Genomic DNA, 27,179 nt, shown 5'->3' with positions numbered 1-27,179 from the left:
GCACAGCAGGAAATCTACAGCAGAACAGCTGAAAGAGAAAATAATCAAGCTGCTGCAATGGCCCAGTCAAAGTCCAGACCTCAACCTGATTGAAAAGCTGTGGTGGGACCTTGAGAGCCTCAAACCTCGATGAACTGAAGCAATGCCGTAAAGAAGAGTGGACGTAATAGTTTAAAACTCAGAACATATTACTTGAAGTTGAGCTGTATTTAGCTTTCGACACACAGTTTTCTCAGAATACTCACGCTGACAGTCCTACAACACTGTGCACTACATCTCATAAATGCCAAAATGATGTAGCATGTGAATGGGAACAGTACATCATTCAAATTAGTTTGTTTTTGCAGTTGTTCCAGCTGTGCAAAAACGGACATAGAATATCAATCAATCAATGTTTCTTTCCCAAATCCCAAAGTCACAGTCAACTTTTCCACTGGGTGAATTAATCCTGCAATCATGCACTTTTTCCCCCCTCCCTACGATAACTGAAAATTAGGACTTCATGATGGATGTCTAACTCTAAAGTAAAAGATTTCCAGCTCAATATTGACCAAAAGACCCCAAACAAAACATTTTAACAGTGTTAAGTAAGACTTAGAGGGCTTCAGCAGCTAAGTACCTGCAAAGAAGTATTTACCGGTGCTAATGTTGTACTTAAGTCGAAAACACTACTTCATAAGCTTGTTAACAAGCTTAAAACCTCTCATCTGATTGCTCGAAGCTGGTGGCATCCACAGCAGAGCAATGCTGCTGATAACCCTCATGTTACTCATTTCTGCACAGGATGGGCTGCTGGAAAAGCTTGACCGTTGTTTTCTTGTTGGGAGTCTAGTGCTCGTTCTTCAGGCAACCGTGAAATAAGAATTCTCTGGCTCTTTTATGTCCTTCAAATCTAATTGGACTGTACTGCATATCCCATGGCATGCCATAGGTAGGCAATAAACAACAGGAGGAATGGGCGATTACTTCATATCGCTGCTGGACATGATAATAGTTATTGGCGCGTTGAGTCCTCTCACCATATTTATCCCCAGTGGCCACAGAAAACAGTTTGTGAAAAATCACGCAAGGCCTGTGACAGTCAGCATCCATCCACTGTGCGCTCCTGCTTCTGCTTAAGACAAATGACTATACGGAAACGGATTGATGTTTATGATTTGGACCGCATAGAGATTATTTACAAGTAATACATCTGCATTTGTCACTCCGTACAGCTGCACTTTTGCAGTTGAATTCAGCAACTTGTCATGTGAAGCTCCATTTGAAATTCAGTGTAACAGCCTGACACCCGGTGTCATTGTTAATCAAAGAATCTCACTCCAAGGTCAAAAAAACGCTTTTGTTCTGTCATATTCTGTATGATACCTGGCAGGCAGGGAACTGTGCCAGCTCTGCACTTTGTGGTTTGTTCCCCTCTTCAGCACACTTGTGAAAAACCTGCAAATTGTGCCCCAGATACTTGGACTCAGCAGTGCAACAGCAAAGACAAATCAGGTCTGAGAATATTTTATGAAATTGATGTGACTCTTTTGACAGCGCATGCCTAGCATTAGAGGAAACACGCCTTCCAGGAGATCGTCGGCATTCAAAGACTCAAATATGCATCGCACGCATGGAATGAGACAACGTACATGTCGCACTTTTTCAGCTGGGACGGCAGCTCGTCTTTAGAACATATAAAGATATAAAAGCCTATTGCACTTAATTGGTTTAGGTCTTATTTGTCAAATAGAACTTTCTCGGTCAGCCTTCTCGGTTACGAATCGTCTTCTGCTCCTCTGTCATGCGGCGTCCCACAGGGCTCAATTTTAGGGCCACTGCTCTTTTCACTGTATCTATTGCCTCTGGGTTCTATCCTTAGAAGGCATGGGATCTCATTTCATTGTTATGCCGATGACTGCCAAATTTATTTGCCACTAAAACACAAGGATGGCATCTCCATAAAACCTCTCTTGACATGTCTAGATGAAATTAAAGCTTGGTTGGCTCTAAACTTTTTAAATTTTAATGAAAAGAAAACAGAAGTGTTGGTGTTTGGACCCAGTGGTCCCTGTGAGTCCTCCTCTGTTGTTTTAGGATCCCTGGAAGTCTATTTTAAACCTGTTGTTACTGACCTTGGTTTTAAGTTGGACAGTGATTTTAAATTGGACAACCAAATCAGAGCAGTGGTGAAGTCCAGTTTTTATCATTTAAGGCGACTGGCAAGAGTAAAATCTTTTCTTTCGAGGCAGCATCTTGAAACAGTGATCCATGCTTTTATTTCTTCCCGCCTTGACGACTGTAACTCACTTTACGTGGGGGTCAGTCAGTCATTGCTCTCACGTCTGCAGCTGGTTCAAAATGCGGCTGCACGACTCCTAACAGGAACTCGAAAAAGAGAGCATATAACCCCCGTGCTGGCCTCTCTGCACTGGCTGCCTGTGTCTTTTAGAGTTAATTTTAAAATTCTTATGTTTGTTTTTAAATGCCTTCACAGTCTTGCCCCGCCTTACCTCTCTGAGCTTCTTCATCAACACATACCCTGTCGGTCTCTCAGGTCAGTTGACCAGCTGCTCCTGGAGGTACCGAGATCCAGGAGGAAGCTCAGAGGGGACAGGGCCTTCTCTATTGTGGCTCCAAAATTATGGAATAATTTGCCCGTGCACGTTAGAGAGGCCCCTTCACTGTCCACTTTTAAATCACGTCTCAAAACCCACTTTTATTCCTTGGCTTTTAACCTCAGCGAGACTTAGTTTCTCTTTTAATTGAAGTAGTTATTTAATGATTTCACTCTTCTTTTATTTGGTTTTTACTTATATCTCATGTAATTTTATTTTACAGTTCCAATGTACAGCACTTTGTGTCAGCTGTGGTTGTTTTAAAGTGCTTTATAAATAAAGTTGATGATGATGATGATGATATTGTTTGACCTTGAGTCCCACAGTCAACAAGATCTGTGCAGACACTGTGTGCTCATGCCCAGTAGCAGTGATACTCTGCTGAATTGACTGTCTCGCTTTCATCCTGTCTTCAATGCGGGAAATAATTATTTGATCCCCTGCTGATTTTGTAAGTTTGCACACTTTTACAGAGACCTTGACAGTCTCTCATTTCATATTAATCATATTAATGGAGAGAGAGCGAACATCAACCAAAAATGCATAAAACAACACAATGCAAATTTTAATGTCAGTGAGTAATTTAAGTATTTGATCCCTTACAAACCATCCTGAATTCTGGTTCCCATGGATTGGCTGTGTGTCCCTGTGGCACAGAGATTACAATGAATCAATCAATACAGAGTCTCATGATCTCAGCTCCTTATATATATAAAGCACACTTGTCCATAGAACAAATTTCTTTCATTCCAACTTCTCTACCACCATGGCTGAGACCAAAGAGCTGTAAAAGGACATCAGGGACAAGACTGTAGGGTTGCACAAGGCTGGAATGGACTACAAGGTGTTGGATTAGCACAAGACTACACAGGAGGAGCTCAATGACGATGTGAAGTTGGGACCACAGTCACCAAGAACACCCCTGGTTGTGCCAGATTCCTAGTTATTAGAGTAACCCCTAATTCTTCCTATGTTGGTTCATGGAGTTTATTTCTTTCTGCTGTTTTGCCTCCAATAAAAGGTTGGTTTCATTTTGATTGCTGCTTCCGTCTGGGGTCCTCGTTCACCATCTAACTCGACAAGTCCCTTTGCATTCGTGAAATACCTGAAAACTCATCTCTAATCATTAAAAATATATATTTAGATTTTTTTTCTACGAAAATAACCTCTTTATGCCTCGAAACGGTCTCGATGTAATTCCACATCATTACCTCATTTTGTATGCAGAGATCTATGAATATGCAAATTAATTCCCACCTCACACTCCTGCCACAGCATCCGCTAGAAAGCCCTGTACCACTTAAAATGTTTGCATGTTAAGCAGGAGAGGGGAAGGGGGAGGACAACACACTTATGCACGTTGCTTCACTTGTACATCAGGATGTTCCTGAACACAGCATGGTGCTAAGAGAGGATAAACGAAATCATATGAGTGCATCTGAAAATTCAAAGTGCCTGAAGCAATGTCTGGGCTCTACCTATTAAAATTTACAAAAACAAAACTTGGTGTCCCTGTTTTGCTGTTCAAGTCGCACACAGAAGCAAAAGAGACTGCGGAGCAGAGAGAAAGTAGCAGGACCGCAAATGACAGCAATACTCACACTTAGCTTAAATAGAATCAACACACAGGTAATTATCAGGCAGTTAATCACATGTTGATAATATAGGATAAAACCTGTTCCAAATTACTAAACAATGTTAAAAAATAATATTCATTGGTGAGGGTCTTAAAGGAAACAGTCAAATGCAGTGCCCCACCTTGTCTTCTTAATCTAGAGTTAAGATAAAATGATGCAACTTCAGTGGCAAAACAGACATGCTTACTTTCTTCGAATTGTTTATGTCTTTATTGTAAAGTTTCTGGGTTAAACGGCTTTCAGGAGGCTGACTATTAAAAGGTTATGATGAAATCTTTGCTCTCTATCATTAAGCCTTAGCTATAGTGTCAAGAAGCAAATCAGTAACTCAGTGTAACAGTCTACCATGCAGCCTTCTCATTATTCGGCTTGAAAACAAGAGCCTTTGTAGACGAGGCATCACTGGATCAAAAACAGATCCCTCCTGTACTAGTGAGAGAAAAGGTTGCCCAAATAACTGTGAATACAAAACTGGATGCGCTCTTCAAAAGGCTGAAGTTTAGCAGTCACTGAGTCATCATCAAGTCAACCACTTCACGCAGATGCATCTGGTACGGTTCATGATGCACGGTGGAAAAGCACTCCCGTGGTAATCACAGGATGTGAGAACATATTAGTTGTGATCCCACTTATCCCTTATTATGCGAGTGAGCACTCTGGAACAAAAAAAAGCATTTAATTCAAGAAATCTGTTTCTTTCATTGCAAAAAAAAAAAAAAATTTAGTACTCAAAGATATTTTTGGTGCAGAGTCGCTTACAGGAATGCAAAAGACACTGGATATACGTGTGGTTGCTTAACCTTTGACCAAAAAGCCCATTAGCTTCTATTTAACATTTGAATCAGAATTGAAGAAATTCCCTTAAGAAAAATGATGCTCATAAGAATAAAAAGTACTGGTAGAAAGTGTGCATGTATGAAGTACACATAAACATAGAGGCTGATGTAGTCATGCCTCATTCATTTCATGAATCTTTTGAAGCCCACTCACTCACCACGACCTTCTCCTGCTTAAAACACATAGATGTGTTAAATAAAACAGTAAGGCAGAGTAAGACGTAACCTGATTTAACAGGATTTCTGCTGTGGCCAAAAAGACCAGATCTGACCCACAGCCCGTGTAATGAAATCCTGTAAAAGTCTGTCATTGTGTCACAGAGGTAGTACATCAGACTCTCCTTCAAAACGCAGACTGCCAGTTAAACCTTGCATATCTCACCAGCGATGCTTCCAGTGAAATGGCAGCAATGCTGCTGGCGTACAGACTTTCTCCAAGTGCGATTCTGCACCGACCTCGATAATTATTAGAAATTCGTGTGAAGTTTACAAGTTGAGGTCAGTGACAGCACATGGAGGTACATCAACACCGATTTCATTTGTGCTTAAGCACATGCAAAAAGTATACAATGCATAATTAGCCTATTAATGCGCAAGTCTGATACTATAGCCATTCATTTACGTGACAGTGACGCGCTTTTACCAAAGAAATGAGGCTAGACTGACAATAAATAAATAAATACATAAAATGCATGAGTCATGGCCCAGGTCAAACTCACCTGAGCGCATCTTATTACCCGATAAATTGGCTGACAAGGACTAAATGCTAAATATAAAATGTTTGCTTTCATAGATCACGGATTTAACAACTAAGACTTCAAGCAGTTTCCTACCGTTTAACTGGTTGTAGACCACATCCTCCAGCCTCTCCAGCCTCTGGAGAATTGACTGCCTGTCCACCAAGTTGGAAACTTTGCCATTCCTGGCTCGCAGCCTCTGGTCAGAAATACGCCCTATCTGGATGAGCTCCTCGGATCGGTCCTGGATCCTGCAGTACACCGAGAACAGTATAATCCCCACAAACACTAAGATGTTGACGGTCAGCAAAGTTTTGATTTTGCGTGCCACAGCCATGAAAGGAGAATCTTGTCTGGCTGACTCAGTCAAGCCCGGCAAAAGCTCATGAGTGGTGGCCTCCTTTGTCACCTTACAGTGTGCCTTGCGGCGGGGTGATGTCTGTGCTCGCTGGAGAGAAGGTCAACTCGTGGAGACCCGAAGGGCTGGCGGATCCGTTCAGCACCACGGACAGCTCCGTAGTGGGACACCGCACCGGTCACATAGAACTTACAAGGTGGGAAATGTTAGTAGCGTCCCCGGAGCTCGGCTCCAACCAGTGAGCGATGCTTTTATGAGCTTCACTAGTCGACAAACAGCTGCACTCGCTTCACCTACATATTACAAGCGAGAAATGACGCCACGGGAGGCATTCATCCTCCCGAGCAGCCCCCGGCAGTTGCAAAACATCTCTCCTCCGCAACGTGGTAATTCGCCAGTTCCTTAGCATCAATATGTCTCGTCCATCGCGCAAGAAGAGCCGTGGTTTTGAAGCGTCACACAGCTCTCGCCGCTCTGTGGCATCTCCTTCCTCAAAGGCGTTGTGCTCACCCGATCCGTCCCGCTCTGCAAATATGAATCCAAACGCGCTTATGTCCAACAAATAAATAAATATATATATGCGCGCGTGTGTATGCGCGCGTTTCAAAAACAAAGCGGCGTTTCTCTTTCTCCCCTCTCCCTTTTCATCTCTCTCTCTCTGCCTCCGAGTCTCTTTCTGTGTTTGCGTCCCGTCAGACCATCGCCGCCTCCCTTGGCGCTGCACCGTGGGATGAGTTGAGAGCAGATTTGCCCTCAAATGCAGTCAAACGACGCTCGATGTCGATGGGAGCGATGCAGCCGGGCTCTGGCATGCTGTCGCTCCTCTCTCAGCCTCCCCGCTCTGTCAGGGAGGAAGAGCCACCGCTGCGTCCTGACGTTTAGAGGCACACAATCATGAATATTCACAAGCAGTGTTGTGTAAAATAAATAGCGCGACCGTGGAAGCAGCGTGTACTTCCACTTGGTAGAGCAATCTACACCACCCCACCCCCTGTACAGGTGAGCTGTGGAAATCCGTGTGAAGATGTGTTAAATGGCTTTTCTATGTTAATCACAAGGTTAACCAATTCGCACGTGTTTCAGGTTGCATGCATGCACTCCTATACATACACGCTCTGCTTCAGAAGTAGGCTGTAAGGATCATTTCACAAATCACATGCTTGACTACAGCTTTAACGCCAAGCTAAACAGAATAAATATGTATATATTTGAATTAGCATGTAACATTTGTTTATTATAATACAAATCCACTCTCAGGAGAGAATTTGAGGTCTTGCCAACCAAAAAAAGAAAAAACAATCAAGCGAAACCACACACCGGTCACTAAAACTCCACACTAAACCCACAGATATCGAAGGACATCTGTTTTATAGAGCCATCCAGATTCTAATCATTACTCAGTTCAAATTACTCCTACTCCATACTGTAACCTGCCATTGCCAGCTCCTCGTCTCCAATTCCAAATGAATTATAGCTCCAGTAAATCACGTACAAAGAGCTTCGGGCTCTCTGTGTACTTTTACTTGATTAGGCAAACCCAGACACGGTAGTTGCTGCCCGAAGTACTTTGATTCCACTTCACACCCACCAGAGGATCTCAGATCTGTGCTCTTCAGTTTGTTTGCTGCTTCAATACACCGAGATAGTGCCAGGGTAGCTAAAGCCTCTATAGTCTGCACATTTCTTTGTCGGAGGACATTTGGTACGAACGTGAGCTTGTGAGTTATTTTACACTTATACGCATTTCTTGATGGTGCGTGTCTTCAAGAGGGAATCAGTTCTGATTTTCTGAGAGCATGTTTGAGGGTTTTTATTTTTAGTGTTTTCAAAGAACGAGACCTTGTCATATAAGTCTAGGCTCAAATGAGAGGTTCATTTGTTCCACAAAGCTCCTGCTTTCCAAAAAAGTTTTTCTTTTTAAGAGGGTAGAATAACAAAGCTTAGGCAGGGCTCATACTGTTCCCTGTGTGGTCATGATACTGAAGATGATGATGATGATGGTGATGGTGATGCATACTTTCTATTGCATTACAGCTCCCAGGTCTGCATAACAAGGACATTTAAAAGGATTTTCATTGTATAGAATGTATAATAAGGTGCACACAAGGTGCTGCTTTGATTCATAGTTTGCAGAAAGAGTCTTTGGGGAAATCATTGTTACAGACACCTCAGGCCTAAGCACAGCTGCTTATACAGCAGCTACGGCGCTGTATATCAGCTCCCCGAACGACTTGTTTTCAGCATTCAGCACCCTGCATGCCTCTGTAACTGCAGACACTGGCACTCGAGTGTTTTAACCATATTAACCTGGGTCACTGCAAGCTGCACCACAGTCATCCCACTCAGTGTCTCCGCATAAGCCACTCGAACATATTCAGAGGGCGAGCACGAGCTAGACAAAAGCGTGTGAGTTTAGTAGCGCTGTTAAGAAAGCCATAAATATCTGCTGCTTTGTGTTCGTGTGATCTGCGTTCACGGGGCTCATGAGGTGTTAACTATCGTGTAAAAACAGAAACTGATTTCAAACGTGCTACTTAATCTGCTTATCGATATACTTTCAGTCTGCTGGTAATATAAACACGTGCTTTTAAAGAATATTTTATCATCACTAAAAGGGAATTAAATATTTATGTGTTTTTATAAGACATTTATGGCACTGAAAATATCATCAGAACGTTTTATGTTCAGTTTAAATATATGGTAAATGGTAAATGGACTGGTTCTTATATAGCGCTTTTCTACTCTGTCCGAGCACTCAAAGCGCTTTATACAGCTAATTCATTCACCCAATCACACCCATTCACACAAGCACTTCTAACCTCAAGTGCTAAATATCTAACATTCATACACATTCACACTCCGATGGATGCATCGGAGAGCAACATGGGGTTAGTATCTTGCCCAAGGATATTTGGCATGCAGACTGGAGCAGCCTGGGATTGAACCACCGACCTTCTGGTTAGTGGCTGATCCGCTCTGCCACCTGAGCTACAGCCACCCTATATGCTAGCTAACTAGTTTACTTGTCTACCTGTCAAAACTAGAGCCCTTTGCCCACAGTGGACATTTGCTACAACAAGCAAAGGTGCTGGATAAAGTGTAAGGATACAAACAAGACAAGAGTGTTAACTTAAAAGAGGTTTGGGGTTTGTTCTTGCTTTTGCTTGAATCATAATTACACAACCTAATCAGCAAGCAGTTACATGTTTACACGTGTAGATATGTATTAAAATGACTTATTTAGAACAAGTATTGTTAACACACATGAAAAGACCCAGGAAAACTGAGTTAACGATAAAAACGATAACAAAATAACGCTGAAAACTGATAAAAACCCTGAAAACGATACATTTCACACCTGAGCCTCAACTCTCGCGGCCCGGTACCAAACGACTCACGGACCGGTACCGGTTCGAGGCCCGGGGGTTGAGGACCGCTGCTGTAGGTGACCATGTTTATGGCTCTTTCAGGTCTATTGTGGTCTTAGAAAATACCCGGCACTTCAGCAGCTACATTTCCAGTTGCAACTTTGTTTGTGAACTTGGTGTACACTATTTTGGGTTGTCTTCCTAAAAAAAACAAAGATAGCTCATGCATCCGGAAATCAGGTAGGAGAAAAGAAGGCCACCTAAGTAATGATGCTAAAACAGTTTAAAGAGCAGTAATTTCCTGTGTGTCTATCAGCATGACTCACACCTTTCACTTGAGCTGCTGTTTATACAAAAACGCTAACCAGAGCAGCTTTAAAAAGCAAAGGAAAACACACTGCACTACAGTAATCTTGCAGTGAACTGAGGCAAGGTTAAGCCCAGATATATTTTTGCTGAAAAGAAGATAGCAACTACTGTAAAACACAAGGCAGTAAGTGCTTTGTTGGGGGCCATTTAGTTTGCTACACTCCAGCGACTTTAGTACATTAGGCATTCTTGTCAGTTGAAGCTGCTCCTCTGTGTTTGGTTCACAAGAGGCCAGGCAAAGAGAATGTGTTCAGACAAGATGCTACAAAGCAAGGACAGCTGGAAGTCAACACATCACACATGTCCGCGGCAGAGGCAAACATCACAGTTACTTCTTGTCAGTTTTCAGGGTGCTAATGTGTTGCTGCCATTCTAACAGTATGCAAAACGGATTCTTGACAGAATTCAATGAACCACAAACCTTTTCTGGATTTCTTTACATGTAAAGTAGTTTGCATTCAGTGTAATACAAGCTCAAAATGGCTAGTCAGAATTAGCGAGCGCTGAGCACAAAATAAAATATGCAGCATTTTAAAAAGTAAACTGTTAAGGCTAATTTAATTCAAAACTTTCTCCCTAAAAATGTAAATGTGCTTCCCTAAGAGAAAAGAAAATCTGTTTTCATTTCCTATTCGCAGTGGTTCATATGCATAATGTTTTGGCAAAGGCACAAACAAATCAACCACTGTGCAAAGGCATTAAAAGTAACAAATCTGATACATGAACATGAGTAATTTTATGGCACGGCAAGTAATCCACATTTGTCCCTGACTGGCTGGTGTGCAAACTTGCCGTGTCACTTTCGGAGTAAAGCGCCCACTCTGAGACACTCGTTGGTCACTAATGTAGTGCTGTCTGCTGGCCTGCTGGAGCTAAGTTCATACATTATCACTTTGACCCTGAGGCTAACAGCTAAGCCCCAGTTCTGTCTGCCTTAACTTAGCTCATTCACATTCCACCTCCAGCAGCCTCTCCCTACTGTGGTGCTACGGGAGCTGTTGATTTGCCTAATGCCTTAACTAAATTAGAATGATAACCCTGCGGACTGGAATATGTGATGTTCAGCTCGAGGCAGGTTTTTACGTGTTTTTTTGTACAACAGACACGAGGCAACACTGGGGGCTGCCAGCCGAATGTTTATCAGAGCCCGGGGCCTCATTAAGACACAATGTGCTCCTTGACCTTGGCAGCCAGCTATGGCTTTACCATAATGCGTCATTCAGCGGCATCCCAATTGCAAATGCAAAAAGTGCCTTTTTTTTCCAAGTGGAGACGTGGCAAATCTTGACCCTGTGAATAACATAAAGAAAGAAGCAGATGTCGCCTCTGCACGCATGCTTTTGGGTAAAACAGAAGCAGCAATTATCAGTATAAGACTGCTAAGACGCTCAGCTGGAGATCGTGCATATCCAAATGTCAAAACTAATGATTAGATGTATCAATATGAGCATAAGCTTGGCTTCTCAATGTTTTTGTATTAATGGAGCAGATACTCTGGAGACGCCCCCAAATGTTTCTTGATTTATGGCAGAAGCAATTACATCGCGCCAGTGTACCGATGCTTGATGGGCGAATCGGTGCAGGTAATTAGAAAGAATAATGAAACAGGGAGTCATGGGAATTTATCCCTACATCAAAAAAACTAATCAAAGATAAATGGGCTATCCATATTACCCAGTCATTATGCCGGAAAGATTATTGTTTTAAATCCCTGTGTACAGCAGCTATGGACTCGTTCTCAAACAAAATCCATTACTCTGCTGACACCTCCGACTTATTTGGAGACCGATTGATATTCCACGGCCTGCGAGCATTCCTCCAGTTTATGTTTTCAGTTTTTTGGGCGAGACGGGAGAATTTCTTAGTGAGAAAAACGACTGTTGATGGATTTACAAAACATTGCAGAAATGAGAAATTTGATCCATATACACAGAGACACAGACAAACACACGAGATCCATCTTTTGATGACTTCAGAGGGATAATTTTTTTTACAAGTCATTCAAGGCTAGAACCTATTCATAATGATGTTGTGTGATTTCAAATAGACCAACAAAGCCAATCAAAAGTTTCATAGTAAGCAAAGGAACACAGTGAAGCAATACAATACATAAATGCAATTTAGGATTCAGAGCCAGTTCAGACAGATTTCAGGTAGATCTAAATCACTTATAAACGACTCTGTTGCATCTTTGGTTAGATCTCACGGCCCTTCTATCCCGTTGATGCTGAGTCAGAAGAAATTATCTCATTTCCTAGAATTTTTGTATATGTTTTAAATCCAACATATATATTTTTTGTTTTTGATGAATTGAATGGTGGAAAATGTGGAGCAAAAGTAGAAAATGATGTTGTTTTTATAGAAAACAAAACCACATAACTCCAATTTTAGCCAAATTACATTGGCTCCCTGTTAAATATCGTATAGATTTTAAAATTCTTTTGTTCACTTTTAATATTCTGAATAATTTAGCGCCCACCTAGCTCTCTGAACTACTCCACTTATACAATCCCAACAGAGCACTTAGATCGTCCAATCGCAGGCTCCTAGCACAACCTAGGTCTCGAATGAAGTCGAGAGGTGACCGGGCCTTTGCATCCGTGGCACCTGGACTCTGGAATAACCTCCCTGCTCATATTCGTACTGCCGAGTCGATCCAGTCTTTTAAATCACGTCTTAAAACTTATTTTTTTTACTTTGGCTTTTGATTCTGTCTAGTTGGCTGGTCCAGCTTGTTGTGTTGTTACCTATTGTTTGTTGTCCTCTTTTATTGTTTATTTTAACTGTCTCATGCTTTTACTGACTGTGAAGCACTATGGTCAACACTGTTGTTTTAATATGTGCTATATAAATAAATTTTGATTTGATCCTTCCTCGTCAGGGTCACAGGGGGCTGTAGTCTATCCCAGCTGTCACAGGGCTAACACTCAGAGACAGACACCCACCCACACCTATGGACAATTTGGAATTACCAGTTAACCTAACCCTAATAACTGCATGTCTTTGGACTGTGGGAGGAAGTCAGAGTACACAAATGCTGTGTCCCAATTCAGGGTCTGCACGCTTGAAGTACGCATTTTAAGTGCGATTACGTCACCGCCACGCGACGACGGCTGTCCCAATTCGAAGTGTACTTGAAATGCATACTCCAAATGTGCCTGTCACTACCCGATCCGTACCGGAAACCCGATCAGTACCCCGCATGCGCGAAAGATGTCTACTTCCGGTCGTAGCGTTTTACGATAGTTATGGGTCAGAGTATCTGTTAAGATGTTAAGAATAATAAGTATATCTTAAAATGTTTGCAATAATGAAGCATTTCAGTACAATGTAGACAAAAACGAAAAATAAAAAGATAGTTACGGATAGTTACTGCGCATGTGCAAAGTCGGACCGTACAAATCGGGTCTACCCGATCCGTACCGCGCAAGTGCATGTGCAGGGGTTTTCTTCTTCTTCTGTTCGTTTAATAGCAGTTTACTCCCCAGTGTACGAGGATACTGCCACCTGCTGACTGAGCAAATGAACCCCATTGTAAACTGAATTAGCGTCATTACAAACGTGTGTTTAATTTGATTTAGTGATAATCGAGTGTGTTTATGCTTGTCTGTGTGGAGAGGATTGTTGGAATAGTGATGATGATGTCCGCTATCACTGTCAGTTGTCAGTAAACACTTCATCTGGCTGCTGAATCTTCACGTGACATATTACAAAGTCTGTATTATTAACTCTGTAATTAGGCGCCATTCTTCTTATTTTACGGCGCTGTTATTCAATCCTCTGTTCAGGAGAAAAGCATGAATTTGTTTGTATACGGATTATCCATTGTTTAAATGTCCCGGTAGTCGGAAAGGAGGCAGAGCTGCTGAGAAATGCTAGGAGCTAACTGGGCGCTAACCGTATCATTCAAATATATTGAATGTCGCAATGTTGGCAAAGAGAGGAAGTGACGTAAGATTTGCGCATGCGGGGTACCGATCGGGTTTCCGGTACGGATCGGGTAGTGACAGCGCCGTCGATTTCCCCAAATATCAAGCGTGGTCCGGTGCACGCTTCGTGGTCCCATATATCCCACAATTCATAGCGCGGTGGTGGGTGTGGATAATTTTGCCGCAAAATACGGCAGAAGGGAGCGGCCGAAAAGTGAACTGTCAAAAGTCAGTACTGAATATGACGTCACTTATTCATGTGCGAATGTTTAATAATGAAGAACATTAAAACATTGCTGTTGGCCACATGTCGGCAAAGTTATGTGACATTAGTGATGTTTTTACTTTAAGCCCCATATATATATATATATATATATATATATATATATATATATATATATATATATATATCATAATAATCTGACAATACTATAATATTGGCCATATTATATTTACATTACCACAGTGAGATGACTTTAGAACAACAAGAGCTAATTGTTATTTACTCACTACTCTTGTAATGACTGTTCAGTACAGAAATGAAGCCCAACAATCATGTTTTACAGTCCTGTGGTCTCAGCCACAGATACTCAGCTAATCAAAGTGATGTCATGACAAAAATGAATGACCAACAAAACATTTTTTCTCCTTCATTTATGTCACGCAATCTCGCGTTTCTCGCGGTTAGTATCATGGTTGCTAGGCAACCTGAACAGCGCGACGAAGGCTAGACCGTCCCATTTCACAAGCCTCTCACTTCCTCACTTCTCGTACTTATAGTACGCGCCGTATGTAGTACGCATAGTGCGCGTACTTCAAGCGTGCAGACCCTGAATTGGGACACAGCAAAAGAGAACCCATGAAAACTCCACACAGAAACGCCCGCCCAGGTGGTGCAATCGAACTCGGGACCTTCCAGCTGTGAGGCAACAGTGCTAACCACCATGTTGCCCAAAAGACAAAACCCTGAATTAAAACATGAATTATAAATTTGCTCTACGGACCTCGAGGTTTTAGTTTAATACTGCTGTAGAATAATATCATGTCCTTATTCATGCTGAAGTTTAGTTCGACTCAGTTCCAAAAGTGAAAACAGGGAGAAAAATAAACTTGCTCTACTTGACAAAATGAATGAATACAAATCAGCCTCCTCTGTGCAAACACACAGAGATGGACTAATTCACACAAATAGACAGACGGATAGACTGAGAGACAGATAAATGATAGACTCTTGCTTAGAATTAAGGTGAAGGTTCTGGCCTTTCCAAAGCCCCGACTATGTATAAAACAGTGAATCAACCAATTTAAATGAACTCCATTAATTCTGCCAAGAAGAGCGGTCGAACGTTCAGCCAGAAGTCAAAACGTTTTGAAGGCTACCAAAATATCTGGTTGAGGAGCATTTAATGAAATATTAGTGGGGGTGTATGTATACCTCTGACCCTGTGTGGATGAGAGGCAAAATACATTCAACCTCGTGCCCTTGAAGATATATACCGTACAATCATTTCACTCTGGAAACAAACAGTTCAAAGAAATCATTAAAAGCTGAAAATTACCATGACATCCATGAACACGATGAGTCTATGCAAGCTTTTCACCACAGCTGTGTGCAGATAGATAAAAATACAATATTTTTGGATGGCTATATATTTAGCATACAGAGTGACAAGTGCATCAAATCAATCGTCTTGTGAAAGAACATTTATGTGCATCAGGCTCATATTTGAAACAACAACAGCATATTTTCCAGCTTTACTCTACAGACTTTCATTAGTTTTGTTGTTCTAGCCTATAATTAAACAAAAACACACAGAAGAATAAATTGTATCACAGTCTAATACCAGGATATTAGCATCCATTGTTCACAAAGCGAGTGACATAATAGCTACGGATGAGAAAAGACGTTGTATCAGCTTTCATTTCGGATGCTTTATTTACAGAGCAGGGCTACACTGAGCTTAGAGTTAGACAGAAAACCGTCTCTGGAAGGTGGCAGACTGCAATCGCTGATTCAGTCTGGCTTCTTGTCCGTTTGTGGCCAAAAGAATCAGCAGCCAACATCTCAGCCAACACTCTAATCACAGGCTCACAGCAGCAATCACAGATCTAGCCGCTAATCAGTCACAAACACGTGCGCGCAAACAAGCCTAAATGCATCCTGGTGCAAACCTGCACGTATGGTCCAGCAAACACAAATCTATTTAAGTTAAATATATTTTAGCTTCCATAGTTCCCCTGCAATCTTACTGTAATGCAACTTTGTGTTGCGTGAACGCATTATGTGAAGACATGCTTCATAACCTACAGTACAAGCTAAGCGATGCCCACACTCTCCTTGCACACAGTCAAATCCCCACCGCTTGGGTTTCCTCCAAAGGAACAAAGTCTTCACTGGCAGCGGGGATCAAAACATGCGGATGGCCAAACTGGAATTTAGGTTTATAGCAGAACAACATGCTGGCCTTTGTTAAACTAACATCACAACCCCAGAAAAAAAAAAGAACCAACAGATTTGCATCCAAATTTTTACAATCTGCTTCACACAAAGACACCATGCTTTACACCTCCGCGCTGTCAAGGAATATGATGCTGGGTGTTCAGGGTGGTGTTGACATGTAAGCGCTCTGCCATTTGTCTGGGAAAAAAAGCAGAGGGGTCAGCAGCAGACACCATCAAAGCAGCACGCCTGGTCCCTCCTGTTAACAATCTCTTTTGCTTGATTGTAATTAAAGATAGAGGCGAGCGCGAGCAGTATGTCTCCCAGAGAAAATAATTATGTGGCTCTTCCAGCGAAGAGGGCATGCGGGTGGTGGAGAGAGGAGGAGAGGGGAGGGGTGGTGGCGGCGAATGAATGTTGAGCCGTGCAGCGGCTGAGGTGTGTGCGTGCGTGGAGGGAGGGGAAGCCACGGGGGACTGCAGCGGTTGAGGTCGAAGCGAGTGCAGAGGACTGTGGGTCATCGCTCCTTTTTGCACTGCTCTTCATTCACAATCCCTGTGCACATGCACACACGCTGACACACACAATCCCTAATGGCTGATTAGAGGGTGGGACGAGAGAAACAAGATAGAAATAAGACAGCTTTCCCACCAGAGGCCGATCGAGATGTGATGTGAAACGGAGCCGAGGGTGAAATGATGCGCCTAATTTTCTAAGAACCATTCGTTCGGTGTTCTTGGCACCGTACCAGGTAAATATCACGCTCGCTACAACATCCCAGCACACGCTCAAGCTAATTTCATGTGCTTGTGGTTTTGATTTGTCACTGATGTTTTTGCAGCATAACAAGATAGTGGTCCATGACAGTAGCCATAATGAAAGTGCATCCAGATAGTGATCCATGATGGCCAACAGTGAGCTAGTGAAGCAGGATGGTGATCCATCAAGCAGGCATCATCCAGCCTGGATAAAGAGAGCTTACAGCTCGCGTCCTTCTCATGTTGCATACTACAAATTTAAAAAAAACAACAAATTGTAAACCTGCACAGCGTTTTTGTAAAACCAAGCCGCGCCTTTTTGTTGTGCTAATTATTTGCCATTTGAAGCTAAGAATCGTTTACTCAAGAGGAGATTGGTGATTATTTAACACTGTTGTCAAGCTATGTGCCCTTTCTTTGACTCCAAGTGTAGAGGACTGCTATGTTTCGTGGCTCTTCAATCAGTAAAAGAAAACTCATTTAATCAAACAACACAGCTTGTCTGCTTAAGTGTTCTTTTTTCAGAAGCATAGAAAAATATTGTCTTGACTTGGCTGTCATATTGTGCTTTTCTAATTTATAATTAAAGGCTTGCTGCTTCAGTGAGCAGCAAGCCTTTAATTGTAACATTGTTGCAACGTTACCATGACTCGAGCACTGGCGCTGCTGTAAGGCTGTAGTCCAGATAGATTTAATCAAGAATAAATATGATTAAAGTTTGAATTCAAAGCACTTATTGTATTGATAACATGTGCCAGACCAAATATAAAAATTATTTTATTAAGAAAAACGTAACAGTCCTGCCCTGGTGACATGCTGAGTATACAAATTTTGCAATAAATAAATAACAACAAAAAAATAGGAACAACCACCTGGAATGATGGTTTCAGCATGGTGACTTCTCCTTGTAACACTCATTCACTCATGATAGAAGGGAAAAGGAGAAGAAAGAACCAGGACTGAATTGGTCTGTATTATATGGTATCTTGGCTGGTTGTGCTCATTAGAATAGAAAAGAAAAGAAAAGAAAAGACAGTTGTTTGCTGCTCCCTTGATTGTCATTATGGAGTTTTAGAAAATGCAATTCCAGCATAATTAGTGTCTCTGCAGTAGGTTTTAAAGTCAAAGCCTACTAATGACTTTAAGAAGGAAATTTCTGTGTATATTGACTGTGCTTTCAAAAGAGGTTGAATAACAGGATTAGCATATATGCTAAGTCTTATGGTCTGCCTACATTCCTTTGCCCAGCTGTGGCAAACTTTTGCCTACTTTTTAGGCGTCTTACAGCAGCGGTCCCCAACCCCCGGGCCACGGACCGGTACCGGTCCGTGAGTCATTTGGTGCCGGGCCGCGAGAGTGAGACTCGGGTGTGAAATGTATGGTTTTCAGGGTTTTTACCGTTATTTTGTTATCGTTTTTTATCATTAACTCGGTTTTCCTGGGTCTTTTCACGTGTGTTATGAATAAATCTTCTTGTTTTCGGTACCGGTACTAGTTTTATTTTGTTGTATTTATCCGCGACACCTTAAAGGCCGGTCCGTGAAAATATTGTCGGGCACAAACCGGTCCTTGGCGCAAAAAAGGTTGGGGACCGCTGCCTTACAGCACTTGTAGCTACAATTTGATCTCAAACCCCTGAGCAGAAACCAGTTTATATAAGCTCAGTGTATTCATCAGGGACAACGCATTACACATTACAAAGATACTGCAGTACAGACACAGATTTACCATGTAAATTTATTGAAATGAAACACTCTCCAAGAAAGGAGTCACCCTCCGGTGTATAATTTTTCAGCCTATCCCAGAATATAGACAAATTCCCTGCTACTAAAAATATTTCCTCAAAGATTACTCCTGTAGTACTTATTCTTAAAAGTGACCCATCTTTAAAAAAAAAAATTCATCTGACGATATTTAAATACCATATGAGAGAGAGAGTCTTGTTCACTCTGATACTGTATTGTGCCCGTTACACGAGTGTTCAGATTCCTCAGACAACATATTTTAGATATCCACATAGTGGCAAACCTGCTCCTTCAAATCCTTCGTTAGCTGTCAGACACACGTTGTTTATATATTAAAATATGATTATGTATATTTCAGACAAACAAAGTATCCTTTAAAACTGTGTATAACTGAACATAAGACTGAAGGACTACACAGACCACGGACACCTGTGAGTCATCACGCACGGACCAACCACGACTCTGCGACATCTGAGTAAGAGAAACAAAATCGATGACATCATCGACTCACCACTCTGCAGGTGAATGAGAACCAAATACGTCACATTTTCTCTCATTTGAAATACATTTAGGCTCATAATTAAGTTTAGATTTGAATTCTTGTTTCTGACTTAACGTATCCTGCTTACATTAAAAACTGTGCCATTGTGTTTTCATTGTGTTGGGTTCTGCGTCTCTGTTTCTAACAGGCCACTGGGGGTACGGTAACTGGACATATGCTTACTCTCAGTCTTTGATTCATTATTCAATTAATTTGAAATCTTCTCCAACCAAATGTCCAAAGAGAGTTGTAGACACAGTCTGGGCTGACTATAACTGGTTGCCAAATGTCATTATCCAGTCTGACTTTGAAGGCATAGTGGAAAGTTGCACAATAAAAGGCTGTTAATTAATCAATCCCTGCTGACCTTTCAAAGGTTGCTGTTATGCAGCTGAGATGAAGTTGCACTTTGCTGAAGGATTTACTGGATAAATTTAGCTGGTCCATTTTATAGTGTGAGCAGGACAGTTTTGCAGGGGTTATGTGCCTAACTGTCAAGTCTGAGCTAGTCAGAAGGTAGACATGTTTTATTCTAACACAAAGCTTTATGCTAAGCTAAGCTATTAAGCTGCAGGCTGTAGCCATGCACTGTACTGATAACTCTGTTTTATTTCCTATACACAAATGAGACTGATATGAATCCTCTTATTTAACTCTCAGCAAGAAAAAAAATACCTTTCCCAAAATGTCAAACTGTTGCTTTAAATTCATCTATGAGCGTTCAGCAGCAAGGAGAACATAGTTACAAAAAAGCAGAAAATGTAGCATTTTACAGGTGTGCTAAAAGAAAATCTGCCAAAACCACTTAAATTCATTACATGAACACTTTGCTGTTGATTAGTGACAGCAATCCCATTAACACAACTGTTGACTTTCAGTAAGCCTTTCAGTGGCAGGTTTTGCTTCCTTTTACCATGAAAACATAAGAGTTTAAGATTGATCTATGCAGCACATAGAAGTTTGTTTTTCTAAGAAGGACTGACTAAAAGGGGGAAACAAAGGAGTACAATGGATGTTCAAAAAATACAAAGATCACCAATCGTCTCCCATTAATATGCTCTCCATTGTTATGGAGAATCCTCATTGAAATAAAAGCACTTCTGGGCCTCTTTTATTACTTTGAAACACAAATGAAAATTGAAGCTCCTCCATCGTTTCATTTCTTTTTCCTTTTTTTGACTGGCGTGACAAACTTTGTCTTCAAATTAAAGATTGCTTGCTCACTCCATTTTTCAACCATGGCATCTATTTTATGCGGAAGGATAAGAAAGTCAATTGAAAGTTAATTCCAAAGCATTTGATTAATGGGCACTGGAGGATGCACTCTAATCTGTGCGCTGTTCAACTGGTCTATTTCAAGCCACACACGAGTAATTATTCCCTGCTTTCTCCTGGAGTAAATGTTATTGTTGCACATTCCCCTCATTTGATAAAGGTTGTCTAGTTTTCAGGCATCCTCCAAATACGGTGTAGGGTAAGTAATGTGGTAATGGTTTACTTTGTTTCCTTTCAATCATGATTATAAAACAGACGGAAACTTTGTAATGAAAGATTTAAATACATGCACAGTGCATTCTGCAGGGGATGCTGGGTTGCTGCATCCACAGCAGGTAAGACTGGACTTTTAATGGTAAATGGTAAATGGCCTGTATTTATATAGCGCTTTACTAGTCCCTAAGGACCCCAAAGCGCTTTACATATCCAGTCATCCACCCATTCACACACTGGTGATGGCAGCTACATTGTAGCCACAGCCACCCTGGGGCACACTGACAGAGGCGAGGCTGCCGGAAACTGGCGCCACCGGGCCCTCTGACCACCACCAGTAGGCAACGGGTGACGTGTCTTGCCCAAGGACACAACGACCGAGACTGTCCAAGCCGGGGCTCGAACCGGCAACCTTCCGATTACAAGACGAACTCCCAACTCTTGAGCCACGATCGCCCCATTAATGCAATGTAAGATGAATAAAAGAAAATATCAGTAGCCTTAATATCCTGTACTCTAAACAGGCCGTGGGAGAGTGGACGCTTAAGCAGGCCGACTCAGTCAATCATTAAAAAAAGGTAAAACAAATCTAGAAAAAGACAGTGCGAAGTTTTCTTAACTGCTCCGTCAAAGTTCACGTCTTTCATGACTCACAGTGAATGACAGGAAACTGACTTTTCCAATAATTCTGTTGAATGAAATCTTGTTATAATTTTAGCAGAAGCAAAAGAAAAAATGTAAAGTTTGTGTTTGTGATAACACAAGAGGTCACATTTAACTGAGCTGGTATTTTTTATTAAAAGTTAATGGTTGGAAAAAAGTCAAAGCAATGTGACTGAAAACATTAAAAACCACATCTTTAATTACTGAGAAATACTATAATTGTTTATTTATTTTCTTAAGTAACAATGGAATTGGATCTAACTTACTAAATTATTTATTTTTAGTACTGTACAACAGTCTTAAGCCACCTCTCATTTCTTTATACTTGAAATTAAAGCACTACTCTACTGTGCACCCCCCCCCCCACCCCCACCCCCTTTATGCAATAGTTGTCTGCTTTTTGACTCATTTTAAAACAGTCAAGCACAAGGATTAAAATGATGCACTGACCTGACCTGTGTGTCATTCTACAATTTTTTTTCACAAGTATATATTTTCATGTGTATGCAGAGCAGTCTATCCCAAAAACTGATTGTTTTTTTCAAATTTCCTTTGAAAATCTACAAAAACAGCCCCAAACAAAATCAATGATAACGCAGTTTGTCAGACAATGATCATTCCCATAAAGCTATTAGCCAAAACCCTACAGCTCCAAGAAAAAGAAAGGGATTGGCCTAAAGTCTGTCTGTAGCAGAGAGTATCTGAAGTAATAGTACCTGAAAGTCCTTCTCTTGAAAAATAGGAAAAATCCAACAAAGACTAATTGATAGAACTACTGTTTGCTGAAGCCTGTTCAGAAATGGTCTCAATGGAAATGAAATGGGGAGAAAAGGCTAAGGTTTGCCAAACTGGGCAAGAACTGGACTGAAAATCAGTGGCAGTGATGAATCCAAATTTGAAATTTCTATTTCAAATTGTCATTGCTATGTAAGGAGGAGGTTGGCAGAGAAATACAATAGTCTGCATGTCTACAGACATTTCTAAAAAACATGGTTGAGGCTGGTTTGGGACTTAATTTCAGTCATTGATGCTGGGGATCCTGTCAGAATTGATGGAAATATGAACACAGATTCAAGAAGCCTGGACAACTATTCCTGAAGACCACTTAAAAATGGCAGGAAAGCTTTCCTAAGAGAGCTCAGGCTGTGTTTTTCCCTTATATGCTGTATTTTCACGTGTGTTTGCACGTATTTCAATAAATTGTGCATCAAATCATGTGCAAAGTGATTCCTCAGTGGAGCTGCAGTGACCATTACCGTACAACAACTGCTTGTAAGTTCATGTAAGTATATAGTGGTTTGCCTCATATTTCTCACACAGGAAACAGTGTGTGGTGTTGGATGGGGTTAAATCTCCATATTTAGACTGTGATACAGGGGTTCCTCAAGGATCTGTTCTTGGGCCCTTATTGTTCTCTCTTTTTATCAATAACTTACCTGAAGTCTGTCCAAATATATTTGCTCAAATGTATGCGGATGATGCAGTTATATATACGCAAGCAAATAGTGTCCAGCAGGTGGAAAAAGATCTTACAGCTGCTTTAGCTAATGCATAGCTGGCTGGAGGACTCATGCCTAATGTTGAACACCTCAAAAACTGTCTGTATGTATTTTTCAAAACGCCCCTTAAACTTGAAGCAGTCAAACATATTCCTGGATGGAGTAGAGCTTGAATTATCTCCAGAATTTAAATATCTTGGGGTCATTCTAGACCCAACATTATCCTTCAAGAGTCACATAAATAAAGTGTCCCAGGTACTTAAATTTAATAATCGAAATTTTAATCATATACGTAATAATTTAAATATGAATGTTGCAAAAACTTATTTTTACTCAATGATCATCTCTCATATGGACTATTGTTTGACGTCCTGGTCACTTGCTTGTCCAACAACACTTAAAACTATTGAAAACATTTATAAAAGAAGTTTAAAAGTACTTGACAAAAAACCGACTTCCCACCACCACTGTCATGTGTTAAAAAAACAAATTACTGAACTTCAATAACTTAGTGAAACTTAAAAGAGTGTGTTTAATATATAAAGTTTTACATTCCCTTGCTCCACCACCACTAAAGCAGTTCATTAGGCATAAAGAAAGCTCAGACAGGACCACTCGAGCTACAATCCGAGGAGACTTGTTTATACCCCACAGACGGACAGCATTTGGGCAGAACGTCCTTTCTGTCCAGGGTGGCCATCTGTGGAACAGTCGTCCTCAACCCGTTAGAGATGCTCGACATTCAACTTGTTTAAGGCAAAGGTTAAAAACTGGTTATGGACAAATCAAGTGTGTGATCATGTATGAGTTGTATAGTTTTAATGTTTTATTTGGGAACAGAATGGTGTGTATGTGTAAGTTTGGTGATGGAGTTTTTATTATGAATGAATGATGATTTTTTATGAATTATTGTCTATTTTTTTATGTTTAAGGACAACAGATGGAAATTAGCCCTTGGCTATAATCTGGCATGTTTACATTCATGTAATTTTTTTTTTACATTTATGTTCATTAACATGCACTGTCCTAAATAAATTAAATTAAATTAAAAAATGAATAGTGCATGTGTGACATGTATTTTTAAAGAGCCAGAACATAAACATTAACCAGTGACAGCCAGTTGCAGCACTGCAGGCTCACTGCATCTTCAACATGTGGAAGAAACCTTTAATTCTGGGGCTGTTTCGCTGTCGTTCTTTCATCAACACCTTTCAAAGGGATGTGTTCTTACCCATCCGAACAAAGAAAACTGAATAAGCTGCTGCTTGAAATGTTTGGCACAATTCAGCAAACCAGATTAGATGGTTGCATCTCCATATAACTGCACTGTTTTTGGCATTTTTTGGAATGTGTCAGCAAATCAGTGAAGTGAAAAAAAGATATGATATGCAACACACACATACTTGAAATGTCACAAATGTAAGAAACGAAAAAGAAAATCTGTGGATTTAAAGCAGAGCCTGGTGCTCGAGCGTGCACCCCACGTTGTCTGGGAGGGAGTTCAGTTCAGTTCACATCCTTCTGGGTGTACTGGCTCAGCTCTCCAACAGAGCCTTGTCTTTTTCACCAGTTTGCTAATCCTGTCTGCATCCTCGCCCTTGATGTTTACACCCCTGCATTCATCTGCAAAGAACAGAGAGCTGGCCAGCACTGATTGGTAGAGCGTGTTTAGGTATGTGTCCATGAGCGCTCTTAGGAAGAATCTGTGTGGAAGACTGCACTCGCCTGATGGACATTGAAGAGAGTGACCTGAATTCTGTTTATTTCAATCCATAATTTGTACTGATTTGGCTGCAAATGCGATTAAAATAATAATACAGCACATCAAGCGACCTTTTTTAATCCAAGCTAAGTCATCTGCCTGAAGTGCAGATCAGTGGGTAAAGTTCAAACTACCCTCTAGGGTGAGGATCAGATCCGATTGGCTTTGACTGTCTTCACTAAACATCTCTCCAAATAAGCTTTTGTCCATCTGCCTGCTTTTGACACTCAAAGCTTGAGCGGCTAAACCAAGCTTTAACAAAGAGGATGATATAACAGTTATTTTGTCACAGACATAAAAGTTAATTTACCATTTGGCTAAAATCATCCAGTCATATCAATATTTCCACTAATTTAATTTCCATTATTTGTTATCCTGTCAATGCTTCTTCATAGTGAGCTGATAATAACGATGGTTCCCTACACCAGAACATGAAAAACACATTTATTTGCTCATCCATAATAAAGCAACGCGAGCCGCTGTGCTGCTTTTCTAAAACATGACATGAAGATTCATCAGCAGTGGGGCCCTTTTTTTGAAACTTGCATCCTCTTTCCTGCTTTTATTACACTGTTCAGTTCAGTTCATTTTTATTTCAAACATTTCAAACATGAGCCTTCACAATCATTACAAAATATTATTCCATTATTTGTTTGAAAAGGAGTAGGCAGAAGTATTTACTTATTTGTCCCTACCCCCTCAAGTTTTACCTCTCATTCATTTAATTATTTTTTTTAGTCTTAAATTAAACAAACAACATATGAAACAAAAGTAAAGCAAAACAAAACAAAACATACATAAATCAAAAACAAGAAATTAGCAAGCCCCACCACAGTATAGTTTCTTTCATATGAAAAATACAGAAGGTGTATATTTGCAGATACACAAGTTATGGAAAAACAAACAAACCAAAACAAAAACAAAACCCCCCCCAAAAAAGAACCACAACACTGTACACATACTAAGAAATTGTGGATGCCTCCATGCCAGCGATGGTCCACATTGTTCATCCTTTGTCCCATTCTTGGGAACTCAGTATCAGCTAAACACTGCCGATTTCCATTCGGGATCAGTTGGCACCTCAGAAGCAGCGAATGTGGAGGTGAGAGTACGGGCATCTTAAATTTAAATGACTGGTAAAAGGAGAGAGCTAGTTGATATGACAAAGAGAAATAAGGCAGATATGTTGTGTGTGAAAGCGATCAGGTGGAAGGGAAGCAAGGACAGGAGCACTGAAATGATTCAAACTGTTCCACACTGGTGTAGATAGGAAGAGAAATGGAATAGGTTTAATCTGAAAAGAAGGTGGATGGAAATGATGGAAGTGCCAGACAGGATCATAAGTTTGAGGCTGGAAGTTGAAGGGGTAATGTTGTACGTTGCTCTACAAGTTGGATGTCACATAGAGGAGAAAGATGAAATCTGGAGTAAGGTGGTAAATATTAGTGAGGGGTTGAGACAGGCGCAGGAAGTACACAGAAGTATTTAAAGGAAGACGTTACCAAAGAAAACGTGGGATAGTCTGGAAGAAAGAAATACTCAAAAGTGCCGGGAGGCCAGCAAAGAACGAGGCAAATGAAAAGGCCTATAGTGAGCCGCATGTGAGGGCGGACACTTAAGAAGGACATATGGACTTGTATTGATTGGCTAAACAGAGAGATCGAGCTGAAAGGGATGTCCGGCGGATTAGAGTGATTAAGGAGAGAGATGGAAATGTACTGAAGATTGAAGAGAGCCTGCCGTGCTGCTCAGACAATGGAAGAAATGCTTTGAGGGGCTCGTGAATTGAGAAAATGAGAGAGAGGAGAACAGATGGATGAAAGCTAGCAAATCAGGAAGTATAGTTAGTTAGGAGCCGTTATGGAGAGTAGAAGGGCAGATGATCCAGATGACCTACCAGCGGAGATTTGAAGATGTCTAGGAGAGAAGACAGTGGACTTTTTAATGAGATTGCTTGACGTAATCCTGAAGAAGAAGAAGAAGAAGTCTGAGGAAAGGACAATGTGATTCTGTTTTTTAAGTTTATTTTAAATAGATCGTTGTTCTTAATGTGGCATGGTGCAGGCACGTCTCAACCTTGTGTTTTCTGTAGCTTTGAAACTGACATGACTGTTTGTATGCCTTCTAGTTACCGTTGCCATACATTACTGATTCTGTGGGTTTTTGCTTATTGTTAACCAAGTGCATTTACTTTATTTACTTTAATTGTTTTTTATTGTACTTTTTCTTTCTACCTTTTTTGTGCATCTTGTTATTGTCACTTGGACTTTGGGGACAAGCTTTGAATTAAAATGTGCCTTTTGTTTTGCAGCCTGCCTTTTGTGGGCTGCATTTGGGTCCTTTCATGTACAGTGCTCCCCGCACAACAGATAACTGCAAAAAGGCACCACTACCCTTTGTGGAAGAGCTCAGGATGTTTAGAGGGTATTGTCTCCTGTTACCACTATGAAGA

At 41.0% G+C, this 27,179-nt stretch overlaps 1 protein-coding gene across 1 annotated transcript in view; it reads right to left on the bottom strand.

The window, feature by feature from the left end:
• The window catches only part of galnt9 (polypeptide N-acetylgalactosaminyltransferase 9), a 123,139-nt gene extending 116,008 nt beyond the window's left edge, over positions 1-7,131 (bottom strand). Inside the window, exon 1 of the mRNA XM_085179361.1 lies at positions 5,904-7,131. Within this exon, the coding sequence (XP_085035487.1) occupies positions 5,904-6,144 (241 nt within the window). The 5' untranslated portion in view covers positions 6,145-7,131. The remainder of the gene's footprint in view (positions 1-5,903) is intronic.
• Between the last annotated feature and the right edge of the window lie 20,048 nt (positions 7,132-27,179).

This window comes from Neolamprologus multifasciatus, chromosome 12, assembly GCF_963576455.1.
Source record: "Neolamprologus multifasciatus chromosome 12, fNeoMul1.2, whole genome shotgun sequence".
In the NCBI taxonomy this organism is placed as follows: Eukaryota; Metazoa; Chordata; class Actinopteri; order Cichliformes; family Cichlidae; genus Neolamprologus; species Neolamprologus multifasciatus.
The sequence above is the reverse complement of the archived record's forward strand: the minus strand, read 5'-3'. Positions and strand labels throughout refer to the sequence as shown.